Raw genomic sequence first — 14258 nt, 5'->3', positions numbered from 1 at the left:
CAAAAAATGGTGGCAACTGGTGGAAAAGCTTAATCTCACAGTTGTGAATATGCTTGCACTAAAAGGACCCTGAATAGTCAGGCTTTTCTTTGGTATATGCACTTAACTCTGAATTACAGTTTTCTTACTTGAAGTCGTCAAGTTGTCCATACTGAATTCCTTTCTAGGAAATAGGGTTTACAGGAAAAGTATCCCTGTCTGTGGCTAAGTCCTAGAGTAGGTAACGTAGATCAGCAATTAGCTGCCCTTCCGGAATGCTTTTTAAATCAGGAAAAGCCTTCCATTAACCCAGTTTCCTTGAACCTTCCCGTCTTACTGGAGAAATTCCCAACCTCTTAGAAAGCTCTCTCCTGCGCAGAGAAAAGGGAGAAGCCTAGGTGCGCCCAGTAGTCAGTTAACTGGGGTCACGTGGCCGTAGGTGCCCGCCCAGCGGAGCCGGTCCGCGGTGGGCCCCGCCCCCGGAGCCTGGAGGTCCGGGCGCCTGCTCGGTGCCGCTGGCAGAAGCGGTCGTCTCCACCGCCGGGACGGGCCTGGGCAGATGGCTGCCTGGGGGTGCCGAGCACTCGGAGGACCAGCCCGTGTGCCGGAGTAGGGCTTCGCCGCAGGGCTCGCTCGCATGTGGATTAACTCCAGAGGTTTTAAGGGATACTTGGGAAAGCATGGTGGCTCATGATGAGATTGGAGGTCTCCTGCCTATTAAAAGGACTATCCGAGTCCTGGATGTTAATAATCAGTCCTTCAGAGAACAAGAGGTAAGACCGAAAGAAAACTTAAGCCAGAGGAATGTTTTCTGATTCCACGGAACTTTTAAGATTTTTAACGATATGATTTTAAACTTAACTTCTGATCTGAGTGTTGAAATACGTGATTTTTATGCAAGTGGGAAATGCGTCTGGCTCTATGGCTTAAGTTTAGAAACTACTGTGCAGATAGGTTTAGATGCAGCACAGTTTGAGTGTGCACAAATTTCTACAGAAAGAAAAAGATTGTGAGTGTGCACGCTGCTAAATTTGGTTAAATTGGTCGCTTTTCTGATGCTTAACACATTGTTCTTTTTAACTTGCAGTTAGATTACCTAGTCTGAGGAACTGCTTTATAGGGTAAAAGGAAAAGAAGAATCCCTTCCTTGCAAGTTCACACTCGTGAACAAATTGCAACCAAAATGCTATCAGACCTAGTGCTTATTTTTATTTTTCTTTCCACATCTAATAAATTTGTTGTGTGCAGTTTTTTGTTTTGTTTTTTCTTTTTTTTTTTTTTTAGAAAGAAAAATACGTTAGAACATTTAGACCATTGAATCATTACTTAAGTACTTCTCCCCTCTTAGCTTTAATCGTCTAAAGTCACTGCGGTTTTTAAAAGTCTTTATGAACATTTATCAAAATAAATCATGATTTTCGTGCCATTTTATTTAATTTTGACAACTGATTTAATCTTATATGGATATTCTATTTATACTGGTTACTACAATATATATACTGTATGGTATATATACTGTCTTCTCACTTACGTGATAGAAATAGTGTTCCTGGGGGCGCCTGAGTGGCTCAGTCGGTTGGCGGTCGTACTCTTGATCTCAGCTCAGGGCTTGCTCTCAGGGTGATGAGTTCAAGGCTAGCTTTGGACTCCACACTGGGTGTGGAGCCTACTTTAAAAAAAAAAAAAGAAAGAAAGAAAAGAAATACTGTTCCTGTACTCAATTAACTATATACTACTTCTTTTTTTTTTTTTTTTTTTTTTTTTTTTAATGAGCAGCAGGCAAAAGTTTATTCTAGCCTAAGATAAGATCACAAAGTAAGAATAGTATGAAAGCTCTCTTTACAGAGAGGGGGCATTCCAAAGCGATGCCCCAGTTGACTATATACTTCTTGTCTCAATTGTGGTGATAGTTTGTGGCTGTGTACTTCTATCAGAACTTAACCAAATTATACATTTTAAATATGTGCAGTTTATTGTATACCTCAGTAAAGCTGTGTCTCATGCATACACCTTGTGGTAGTTAAAATAGCTGCCCACTTCAGGAATTGTGCCTTTGTTTGGTGTACTTTCAGCTTTGGTGTTTGTTATGGTTTTGGTTTTCGCTTTTATGTTTCGGTTTTCTCAAAATGTGTAAGCATTTCCTTTGAGTAGAGCAAGTCCTACAGGGTCATCAGTGTAAATACTGAAACTGATCGTATTTCGGACCATCAAGAACTAGCCTTTTTTGTTGGTATCAGACACTGGCCATGTTACTGGCACACCTTTATTCCAAAGACGAAAAACAACAGGAGTGTTGTCAGGTTTTTAGTACTGGCAATACCAGCCTTAAATAAATGATTAAATTTGACTAAGAAAAATTTCTGTTACTAAGTAGAAAGGGAAGAAATCCTATGTGATCATAACTCTTTTATCTTTTTATAAATAATTTTTTCTTTTCAGTTTTATTATTCTAAAGCTCTTGCCAAATAGAGGAAAAGGTTATTCATCCAATAAACCAAACAAATAAACCCAGATTTAATACTTTTTTTTTCTTTTTAACTATGGTTTTGTTTTTTTGTTTTTTTTAAGTAAGTACGCCCAGTGTGGGGCTGGAACTCACAACCCCAAGATCAAGAGTCACACGCTCTACCGACTGAGCCAGCCAGGCGCCCCATACTGTATTTTTTTTTTTTTAAGTGCCTTGATTTGGTTGACGGTGGAAGAGACCTTTCTATCCTATCCTCTTTTGTCACATCATTAGTAGAAAAAAACCTTTCTACAAAAAAAAAAAAAAAAGACTGAGTTCACAACAGAATTTTTCTATCTTTTTGCTTTTATATGCAAGATACATCTCAGTAAGAGACTTCAAATCCATCTTAACAATTTTCTGTTTACAACTGGGTTATTAAAATAAATTGATTAAAAACTCAGTGTAAGAGTAGATATCCTAAAATAAAAGAATGCATGCAATTGCCTGGCTAAACTAGATAGTCTGGTTAAAACCTAACCTAAATAAACAACATAAATTTATGTTCGAGGGTATTGGGGTATTTTTCCATTTCAGTGAACTTTGGCCCTGGTGAGAGGTTGGCTCCAGTAGAAAGCTTTTGAGTGTATAAAACTTGTTGGTATTCCTTGTTTATTCGCATAGATTTTTCAGATTGTCTTTTGAGGAGGGTGCATAGTTTCCCCATCTGCACTCATTCTTTAAGCTTTTTGTATTCACCGTAACACTGTTAACAGCACTCCAGAACAAAAATAACAGCAGTAACGAAACCATTATGTAAGCCTTATTTTGAGTGATGGTAAGAAAGGTAAGACCCTACCCTCTCTTCCTTCATCACCTCCGAACACTGGGCCTGCTTTCTGTGTGTGCAGAGCGGCGCACGTGGGTATAATACCAGTTCTCGAAAAACTTGGTCTTTGAAATAGTTTTGTGACAGTGCACATGTTTAGGTTCTTAATAACCAAACCAAGATCATTAAAATGGTTCATCTGGACCTCTAAAGAAAAACTTTTGGTTATAGCTTACATAGGCCAAATCCTATGTTTCTAAAAGGGAGGTTTTTGTCCAAGCCTTCAGGGTGACCCTATAACATAACAGAGGAAGGTCTAATCCATATCACTTTTCCACAAAAGTTTTCTGTATATTTTTCTCAAATACTGTATGTGTATCCTAGAACCAGAAGTGAGACATATTCAGTGTTACAACTTTACGTTTCAGCTACACTTTATAAGTTACTAAAATTTTTCATACTCTTGAAATATGTATGTTAAAAGTTTGTGTTGTGTCTCCTAAATATTTATCATCTATGTCCTTTTAGTAAAGCAGTAAGGCCTTTACTTTTGGATCGCCAGAAACATGTGTGAAAAGTACAGAGGTGTCCTCCCCTCCCCGCCCCCCACACCCCAACCCATATTTCCTGATTTAGTGCCGTACTTACAGGGATGTTTGAAGAGTCTCCTACTTGAGTGACTGAGCTAGCCTGCACTCTTACCAAGACATTTTAGATCAGGTAAACTCAGGAGACTACCATATCCTCTGAAGATGTCACATCGATGGCCTTCTGAAGGGCTGCAGAACATATTTAACCAGCACATACTGCTGCGCATTAATAACTTGCCACCCTAAATAGACCACGTAAACAAAATCTGTATCAATTTCAGAAAGATTCTTTAGATATATTTACATTTAATTATCTGAATCTAAATTCTGTAGTTTAAACCTTAAATACCACATAATTTTGAGTTCCTAGGAAATTAACAGTTGAACATAACTGATCCTATAAAGAAAAGGATTTTTTATCATTACCTTGATGTTGTGTAATAAAATAGATACCAAAAATCTTTTCCTCCCATCCGAACTAACTCTTCTTTTCAAATTCATCGGGAAGAGCACCTTCCAAAGCCGCTTTAAATTGAAATTAAATATTTTGTGACTTAGCAGAAAGTCAACTTTGTTCTGCTTTAAATGGGGAAGAGGAATTAACCTCTCTTTCCAAGAAGGAACAGAACTTTCTGACAGCTGCTTTGTTTCTAGTTACCATTGGCCTGTCTTACTTTGTGAGGAGGTAATTATATCTCTGTTCAAACAGAAGACTCTTTGTGCCGTCTTCACTAAATGGAAAGGAATGCCTCGTGCAGGACCTTCTGTCGTGCATGTGTCACTTGAGTCTTGCACAGATGTGCGTTGGAAAGGCGTTCGCACATGTCCTTGGCCTCACAGTGCGTCTGTCATTTTCCTACATATCTTGAAGGTTTCTTTTTTAGTGCATTTAACATTTGCACGTTAGTGGTTTTGTAGTCAAAGTTTTACTTTAGGATTCATTCTTTTGGTGGGGGAGGGTCGGTTTACAACACTACCTCTCACGTCCTTCAAAGACCTGCTCTGATTCTCTCCACAGCCTCCTCACTCCGTAAGTCACGCTCCCTTCTGGTACGTGTGTACCTGTGCGTGTGTACCTGCGGGTGTATACCTGCAGGAGCTGGCTCAGGTCTCCTTGCCTCGCTGAATATTCAAATCATTGAAGCTTCTTTCTGGAGGATTTTGACTCTTTCTGCCATTTTGTTCTTCATTTATACTAAGGGAATTATTTTTACTCCATTTTCTGACCCCTTACTTTAGTCATATCAAAGAATTTTTAGAAAGAATTTTCATCTGCCCTTTTTAAATGCTAATTTTTAAGTGTTGTCTTTATCTTTAATTTTAATTTTATTTTCAAGTTCATATTTAATCGTATGTCCTTCTGAACTGTCAGCAGAGTTATTTTGTCAAGTGTGCCACAATTGTCAAAAGCACCAAATACAAACAAATGATTACACCCCTCGGACATGAAAAAGCTAGAGCTGTGGTATGATCTGATGTCCTTTATTTCAGTATCTGTGTGAGTCACCTGATGGTATGCCTCCATTTTCCTAGAAGTAAAGTGAGAGTAATACAAGCTATAAAAAAGCCTTGAGATGCTTGAATATCAAGTGATGTTTGCTAACCTATTACAAACAATACATGTAGAACAATAAGTATTTCTTCTAAAATTGTATATATTTTTCCTTTAAGTGAATACATTGTTTGAGAGAGAACCTTATTATTCCAAAATCCCAGTGTTTGTGTACTAAGTGGAAATATTTCTCAGAATGTTAGTAATAGCAGAAATTTCATGTGTTCCAGGCCTCGTTCAAGCCATTTAAACATATCTTATTTACTCTTCATAACAACTCTGGGAGAGAAGGTCTAACATGAGCCCCATTTTACAGATAAGAGAACTGAAGCCCAGGATATTCCCTAGCAAGTGCCAGAGCAGGCTTTGGACCCAGTCCATCCGATTCCAGAGCCCGAGTGCCCTCCTAACCACTGTCCTGCCTCTGCTTGAATACAGGGACACTCTGCCTTCAGAGTTGACCCTTTCCAGGGCAGAGATGTTTATTTAGAAGCTGATCCCTAACTGAAGTATTTAAGAATGAAATGATACAGTGTCTGGGATTTGCTTTAAAATAGGTGAAGCAAACTCTTACATCGAAAACTGTCGAAGCTGAGTGATAAGCACGTGGGACCATTATGCTGCTTTTCACTTTTGTGTGTATTTGAAATTTTTCATAATAATCAGGTACTTTTTAAAAGTGACTGTAAATTAATTAAACTAAAAAGTTCTATGGGATTCTGGAATCTAATTCATTTTAGTTTTTCTTTTGTTAATGATAATATTCTGTTCTCAAAGTGATACTCACCTGGCCTTTCTCATGCCCTTTATTTTTTTTCATAATTTACTGTTACTCATTAGTATTCTTAGCATTTTAACAATAGAGGACAACATTCAGGACATGCCTGGGTGGCTCAGCCAGTTGAGCGTCCAACTCTTGATTTCGGCTCAGGTCATGATCCCAGAGTCATGGGATTGAGCCCCATGCAGACTCCACGTGGAGTATGGAGTCTGCTTGAGATTCTGTCTCCCTCTGCCCTTCTCTTATGCACACTCACACACACACATGCTCTCTCGCGCTCTCTAAAATAAAATAATAAGCTTTGAAAAGACTACATTCATTTCCAGGGTTCCATATTGCTGCGTTTTATAATGTACAAATACTGGTTTCTTGAGAGTGTTCGACTTTGTCCAAACTTGTTGGAAACCATTATACCTGAACACACATTTAGCGTAACCTGTTTTTGTTTTTACAGGAGCCAAGCAATAAAAGAGTTCGACCTCTCGCCCGGGTCACATCCTTGGCAAACTTGATCTCTCCCGTAAGAAATGGAGCAGTCCGACGCTTTGGTCAAACAATTCAGGTAAGCAGGGGTGGGGCTAGGAGGTGAGTAACGTAGGAAGGGGGTTTTTCAGAGAAGCCTAAATTTGTGTTTTCCTTTGAGTTGTACAGTTTTACACTATTACATTTAAACATACGTTTTTTTAACATGCTGATAAGGAATATTTTTACCAGAACAGTATTTACATAACCTCATTATATTAAGTTACAGCTTATATCACAGCAGAGTCTTAAATAGTTTTTATCCCCAAAAGGTAATTCTGACGGATAATATTTTAGAATGATAGATTGAAGCTTGGACAGATAATTGTTTTATGCATTGGGAAATCTCAGAACTTTGTTTTTAATTTGTCTTTCTAATTTTTTTTTTTAAGAAAAGAAGAGAATAATTACTGTCTCCTTTAAATCTTCTCTTTTGTTCACCTCTTTTTTGTTTGTTTGTTTACTTTTAAGTCATTTACCCTTCGTGGTGACAGCAGATCCCCGGCTTCTGCCCAGAAGTCATCGAGCAGATCAACAGCCCCCACACCTTCCAAAAGGAGAAGCAGTGTGCTGTGGTCCGAGATGCTGGACGTCAGCATGAAGGAGTCTTTAACTACCAAAGAAATCAAACGTCAGGAGGTGAGCTAGCATTCAACTAAGAAATCGTCTCATACTAAAAAATCGTCTTTTTTTTAAACGTAGGTTTTCAGAAGAATAGCAAACTAATGCCTAAGGCAAACTCAGCTTGCATTTTTATATTTGAGTGCTAATTCATAACACATGCTGAGCAGGAACACTGTAACGGGTGGTGGTCATCAAAGTTAACTCTGATGGGGTCAAGTTCTAAAGCGTGTGGCAACCACTTAATGGAGATTCCATTCTGAATTCTGGTTTTCAGATTGAGTCCCTTTAAAGAGCGCTATTCATAACATCAGTTAAATAATTCATGATAAGTATCAATTGTATATAATTTTCCTTTCTCGAAGGAATGACCTACAGTGTTTGCTGGATTTTTTTTTTTTTTTTAGGCAATATATGAAATGTCCCGAGGTGAACAGGATTTAATTGAGGATCTCAAGCTTGCAAGAAAGGTCAGTAAATAACTTTTTATCATGTGCTCTAGTTTTAAAAAACTTTATTTAACAAATTATAAAGGATAAAACCTTCTATAGTTTCACATCTCTTCAAATATGAATATCAGTAGAGCCTGTTTGAGTATTAACATATACTTTAGTTTCTTTGATGTGTAATAAATGAAATCCACGCTAGCTTTTATGTAGTCAGTCATGCTTGTGTTCAAGAAGGTCTCTCATCATGTTTTATTTGCTTGATCGCTTTGCATGACCCACTTTTCCCCCTCTGATAGGCCTACCATGACCCCATGTTAAAGCTGTCTATTATGTCAGAGGAGGAACTCACCCAGATATTTGGTGATTTGGACGCTTACATACCTCTCCATGAAGGTAAGATAGGCCACTGAATTCTCATTGGTATCTGAACAGCATTAGCAGAAGTTGTTTTGAATCTGAACTTCTAACTTAGTGTGGAGTTATTTTTTTAAATGAGCGTATTATTGGTATCTCTGCCTTTTTCCACTTCAGATCTGTTGGCAAGAATAGCAGAAGCAACGAAACCTGGTGGAACAGTGGAGCAGATCGGTCACGTTCTTGTGAACTGGGTATGAAGTGAGCTGCTGACACCAGATAGTTTTTACATATATGCCATACTCCTCATCTGTGGCGAATACCAGGTCCATTGGGTCCACTGACTGAATTCAGAAGACAGATAAACAAGGCATTAAAACTGAACAAAATTAGATAGCTGTGGGAAGTTGACAGTCTTGGCTTAAAAAGAGACTTCGTGACTGATACGGGTTTATTTGTTTTAAAAATATGATCCTCTTTGGGCACAGTTCCCACATTACGTGTTTTACTGTTTCAGTTAACGTTTGAGTGCCTGCCAGATGACAGGTGCTATTGTAGGAGGGACCATGGGGGGTTCCGTGAGGAGAGACATCTCTACACTTACACTCTAGTGAGAGGATAGTCGGGAGCACGAGCAGTCCCAAGGTTGGTGGTGACGGTGGTAGAGGGACCCGCGGTGCCCTGGGAAAATGGAAGACTAGCATCCAGCCGAGGCTGGGAGAAGGCAGAGATCATCGGTCTCCGGTTGGATTTAGCCAAACTGTCGGGAAATTAGGAAAGGATACTCTGATGTTGGCCCGGGATCCCATCCCACCCGTTACATCTGCAGGGAGGGCCTCACCGCTTATTAAAACTTTCAAGAATTAGCTATAAGACTTGTGCTTGTTTTCACAGGCTTACTGATGGCCTAAATCACAACAGGAACTTACCGTACCGTGTTTTCGCTTCCTTTCCTTCAGTTGCCGGGCCTGAATGCCTACAAAGGTTACTGTAGTAACCAGCTGGCGGCCAAAGTTCTTCTTGATCAGAAGAAACAGGACCCGAGAGTCCAAGACTTCCTCCAGCGGTGTCTTGAGTCTCCCTTCAGTCGAAAACTAGATCTTTGGAGCTTCCTAGATATTCCTCGAAGCCGCCTGGTCAAATACCCTTTGCTATTAAAAGAAATTCTTAGACACACTCCAAAAGACCACCCTGATGCTCAGCTTCTGGAGGAAGCTGTAAGTCCAGTAGAAGATTCTTAACACTTTTCAAGTTTATACGTTAACTTGCCTTGGAAAGGTATATGCAGTGGTGCTGTCAGACGTCACGCGTATTGCCACACGGTGAAACGTTCTGCTCTTCTGGGCACCCAGGACGTTAGTACGCTAAGCAATAGAGAGACGTGTAATGCATTTTATAGTTATGTTTCAGGTAAAAGACTGGATTCTCATATCTGAGCCCTCCCACTAGCTAGCTGTGTGACTTTGGGCGGGTCACGCAGTTTGGCTGAGGCTGTTTCATCTGTAAAATGCAGGGACTAACTGAATGATCGGATTTCTAGAGGCCATTGGAGCTTTATCCAGTCATTTTAATATGTTTTAGGCCTGTAAGGAAACAGTTAAGTTAATGTGCTGAAAATGCTTCCTTGATTTCCTGATAATTTTTAGATACTGATAATACAAGGAGTTCTGTCTGATATCAACTTGAAGAAAGGTGAATCGGAATGCCAGTATTACATTGACAAACTGGAGTATCTGGACGAAAAGCAGAAGGACCCTAGAATCGAAGCAAGCAAAGTGCTGCTGTGCCACGGGGAACTGAAGAATAAAAGTGGACATGTGAGTGTGTTTGCACACTAACACGAAGTGAGCGATTACCTTTATCTTCCTGCCGTATTTCATTTCTTCCGTGTAAATTATGAAGCAGGTTTGTAAAACTCATCACACAACGAAAGGTTACTGGTGTTTCTTTTACGTTACCAGCTGTGGTAAAGCAGACTTTGGTTTCTGTTGTGACAGACTGACTTAAAATAAATGCCTTGGTGGAGAATGGTTAATAGTTGATTCTTTAGTTCTGAAGCATAAATCAACTTGTTTGCCTAGGGGTTCCTTTGGGAATGAATTACCAGTTTCCTAATAAAAGCGCATGTCCTTCAGAAAAATTTTTGAAGACGTCACAATGATGGAAGGAGCTGTTAGCACTACTGAACAACTTTCTACGGCAGAGGGAATGAAAGCAAACTTATTTTTTAAATATTGATTATAAAAGTGCCTGCTAGAACCAAGGATAAGCCTGGTGTGGTGTTTTTGTTCCGCTACGTGCTTTTCGGGAAGAAGCCCTTTTTAAAAGTTTTCAGTTTATATTCTGATTCCAGGTAGTCAGCCCGCGGTGTATTATATCGGCTTCAGGTGCACAGTGCAGTGATTCCACAACTTCCTGCATCACCCGGGGCTCATCACGGGTGCCCTCCTGAATTCCCATCCACCCCCCCACCCCCCCCACCCCCCGGGAAGCCCAGTTCATGAGCTGAGGTTCTTTTCAGAAAAAGCCGAGGCCCGACCTGTCTGATTGCTGTCGTGAGGCCTGACTGTTCTATAAAGGCTTACGGTTGTGCGGGACGAGGTAGAACCGCCGGCACTTTCACTGGCCTGCGTTTTCCATCCTCACTTTGCTAGGAAACCGTGGCGCGCGGTACTGGTGTCTCCAGTCACGTTCCTGCCGGTGGGTCTCCTCCGCGGTGCGTGGCGTTTCCTCAGCTGCGGCTTAATCCGATGTGACCCGCTGATACAGATGGGTTCGTACCGCGTGAGGTTCGAGCAGCTCTCCGCGTAGGACGTGCAGAGCCTAGCGGGCGCTGCTCTAGGAGGTCGTTGGCAGGGCGATGGGAGTCCGTGAATCTGATGAAATTAGTAATGTCGAAGCAAGACGTTTTCATGGTGGGTTTCAGGCACTTCGGGTCGCCGAGTTCCACGCTGAGGAAGTATTCGTTTCTTGTTTCTCCAGAAACTGCACATATTCCTGTTTCAAGACATCTTGGTTTTGACGCGGCCTGTTACGCGAAACGAGCGTCACTCTTACCAGGTTTATCGGCAGCCGATCCCCGTCCAAGAGCTGGTCTTGGAAGACCTGCAGGATGGAGACGTGCGAATGGGAGGGTCCTTTCGAGGGGCTTTCGGCAACTCAGACAAAGGTACGGATGCAGAGTCTCAGGCCGTGTAAATACACGTAAGCTCAGAGCCTACGTGAATTGGGTCGTGGTCTCTAAGAATTCTGTCCCTGCGCGAAACGTCTGCAGTGAGGTGGATTCCCTTTTCCCGCGCCTGGTCCGCCCGCCGAGCGCGGCGCCGTGCCGCTCCCGCGCCAGCCGGCACGTCTGAGAAGTCGCGTGCGGGCCTCCCGTGACGTGTCCGCCTGACACACGTGCACGTGACGGAGCCGCTAGCAGCCGTGTGAAAACGTACGATTTTATTTGCAGTCAACTTTTTAAAAGTCTTATTGACGTTTCTTATTCTTCCAGCCAAAAATATCTTTCGAGTTCGCTTCCAAGACCCGTGTCCGGGCCAGTCCCACACCCTGCAGGCCAACGACGTGTTCCACAAGCAGCAGTGGTTCAACTGCATCCGCACCGCCATCGCGCCCTTCCAGCCGGCCGCCGGCGCACCCCAGCCGCCCGCGGAGGGTGAGGACAACACCCCCGCCGCCGCCGCCGCCGCCGCCGCCGCCGGGACCGCCGCGCTCCAGAGAAGGGCGTCCGTGGCCTCCGGTGTGACCCAGGTGGAAGTCAGCGGAGACGCTCCGGAGTGCGGCGCCCCGGGGCGCGCGGCAGAGGACACGAAGGGTGCGAGAGCTCAGCAGACACGGTCCGGCTTCCGGAAGGCCAGGGACACAGCCCCGTTCGGTGGCAAACGGAAAGAGACTTTGGTATAAAGGAAGTTCTGTGTATTCACTGGTGGAGAGACTGTTTATTTATAAATGTGTACAGTTTTTTTTCTTGTAATGTGAGCGTGGGAGCGTCGCAGGGCTACTACTTACGACCGGTCCTAACGTTTTCTGTGTTTTCGGTTGGTTTTGGTTGTTGTTCCTTTTTTTTTTTTTTTTTTTAAATGGCAGCTAAAGATATACGCAGATTACTGTTAAACTGTAGCCCCCCCCCCCCCCCCCTTTTTTTTAAAGATGTTTTCCTCAGATTATTTAGAACATGCGAGCCTGGTATTTTTAATCAAATGAAATATTTATGAAATGGATTTTCTCTTTATTCTGCATTCATCGTGACTTTCTGATACCAACCAATTGTGATATTTACAATATTTGCTAAAACCTAAAGTTTTGCAAATATGGGATTTTACCAGTGTTTCTTTGATAAACTTTACATGCAACTAAAATCTAAGTGGAATATGTTTGTAATATTTCAGAACTTACACTGAAACATAAATTCCTTGGAAAACAAACCATAAGACTTAATTAAGTTTTCCATTGTATCAACTGGAATGCTTTATATTTGTTTTTCACTGCACATTCCTCATTTTTCATCCATTTAAACTGCCAAATACTTAATTTTTTTTAATTTGTAAAGTAGTTTTTAGTATTTGCTTTGATTTTTTTTTTTTTTACTTCAATGCTTTTGCCTTTTCAGTTGGCATGTCTTTAAAGTATTCTTCCTCTTTGATTAAAAATGTGTGTGTATGTGTGTGTGTGTGTGTGTATATATATATACATATATATATCTTTTTTTTAAATCAGTGACTTTACCAAGTGAAACCAAGCCATACTGTTTTTGAGCCAATTAAGAAAATTGCAGTTTTTTAAAGTGTAGCATTCAGAGTGGAGACCACACATGAAATGACTCCGTATATACTGAAAGAAAACTGCCATAAGGATTTTGTTAAAAGTGTTAGTGTTGTCTGAAAAGCAAGAGGGAAGGCAACTGACCGGTAAAAAGTTAAAAAAAAAAAAAAAGGGTCTAAGAGAGTAGTGTTGTCTTAAAGTAAAAATGTCTGGTTGTTCCAGAACATGAAAGGAGATAGTAAAAGCTAAACTCGAGGGTGTGTAGTAAGTTGTAGAAGGCTTGGGGGAAGTGAATTTAATTTGCCTTGGTTTACGGGTTTGAGAAGAAGCAATGAAATGTGTGAACATTTGACCATATTAGATCAGTTCTGGCGGATTTATTCATAAGAGGGAAAACGACTGATGGATCTTTTACTGTAAAATGTTTCTTGTTGAGATGAGGCCATAGTCTTTAAGCCCTGTGTCATGGCAGATTTCTAATGGTGATCAATTCCAGTAAATGTTGAGTATTATGTGAACTATATCTGGCCAGTGGAAATGAAAATTGAAAAAGACTGTAAATAGATAATCCAAATGATGTCTCTGTATAAATGAATTATACAATTAAAAAAAAAAGCACACACACAATCACCTTCAAAGGTTTCTTGGCTGGTGGATGTTGGGGGATATTTGCCAGGAAATGCTGGTGCAGCAAAGAGATAATGGCAAGCCTCAGAAGTTTCTAAAAATCGTATATAACCAAACCTTTGAAATGCACTCGGGAATAAGGGAAAGATTGAATTATAAGGTCAAATTTTGTGCATCTTCTTAAACCATTTAGAATGCAGTGTAATCAGAAATAGCTGTTGGATTGAAGATAGGTGGACATCTGGCCACTTTCTGGATATATAATAGTAAAGCTAATAGCAAAGCATCCTGATGCATTTCAGATTTTGTCTTTTTTAAAGAATTTTTTTTTAATGTTTATTTTTGAGAGAGATGGTGTGAGCAGGTGAGGGGCAGAGAGGGAGACACAGCTGATTCAGGTTTTAATTTAAGCACCTCAGGTTTCTAACTCTGGAAATGCAAAGTCAAAAGTATAGGTTACACCAACAGTCATGATCTAAAAAGTCAGAAAGCAAGATTTCGGATCATTTCTAGAGATGTTCTATAGAATATCATTCCTTCCAGAATCACCTTGATCAGCTTCTGAAGTTATAGAGACAAGTTCAAATGCTGTTAATGGAATGATTTTTTATCAAAAACTGTTATCTCCCTTTGGTTCACTCAAGAGAGAAAATAAGACTCAGGAGCTGTAATGAACACTTCAGAAATTACATCTGTATTTGAGACCATTTGATGATCTAGCCCAGTAGTTCTAAAACCAGTTTG

At 40.8% G+C, this 14258-nt stretch overlaps 1 protein-coding gene across 2 annotated transcripts in view; it reads left to right on the top strand.

Annotated features, from left to right (window-relative positions):
* NET1 (neuroepithelial cell transforming 1) overlaps positions 1-13464 on the top strand; it is a 61486-nt gene extending 48022 nt beyond the window's left edge. The window contains exons 1-10 of one of the 2 annotated variants that reach the window (XM_058682006.1): positions 479-752; positions 6632-6739; positions 7171-7338; positions 7728-7790; positions 8066-8162; positions 8301-8377; positions 9083-9340; positions 9770-9940; positions 11106-11292; positions 11620-13464. In XM_058682006.1, coding sequence (XP_058537989.1) covers positions 660-752; positions 6632-6739; positions 7171-7338; positions 7728-7790; positions 8066-8162; positions 8301-8377; positions 9083-9340; positions 9770-9940; positions 11106-11292; positions 11620-12029 — 1632 coding nt within the window. In that variant the 5' untranslated portion in view covers positions 479-659 and the 3' untranslated portion in view covers positions 12030-13464. Of the gene's footprint in view, positions 1-478; positions 753-6631; positions 6740-7170; positions 7339-7727; positions 7791-8065; positions 8163-8300; positions 8378-9082; positions 9341-9769; positions 9941-11105; positions 11293-11619 lie in introns of those variants that run through there. The other variant, XM_058682005.1, reaches the window with a different exon arrangement.
* The last annotated feature ends 794 nt before the right edge of the window (positions 13465-14258 follow it).

This window comes from Neofelis nebulosa, chromosome 8 (assembly GCF_028018385.1).
Source record: "Neofelis nebulosa isolate mNeoNeb1 chromosome 8, mNeoNeb1.pri, whole genome shotgun sequence".
Classification (NCBI taxonomy): domain Eukaryota; kingdom Metazoa; phylum Chordata; class Mammalia; order Carnivora; family Felidae; genus Neofelis; species Neofelis nebulosa.
Note: the sequence above shows the minus strand (reverse complement) of the source record. Positions and strands in the feature narration are given on the sequence as shown.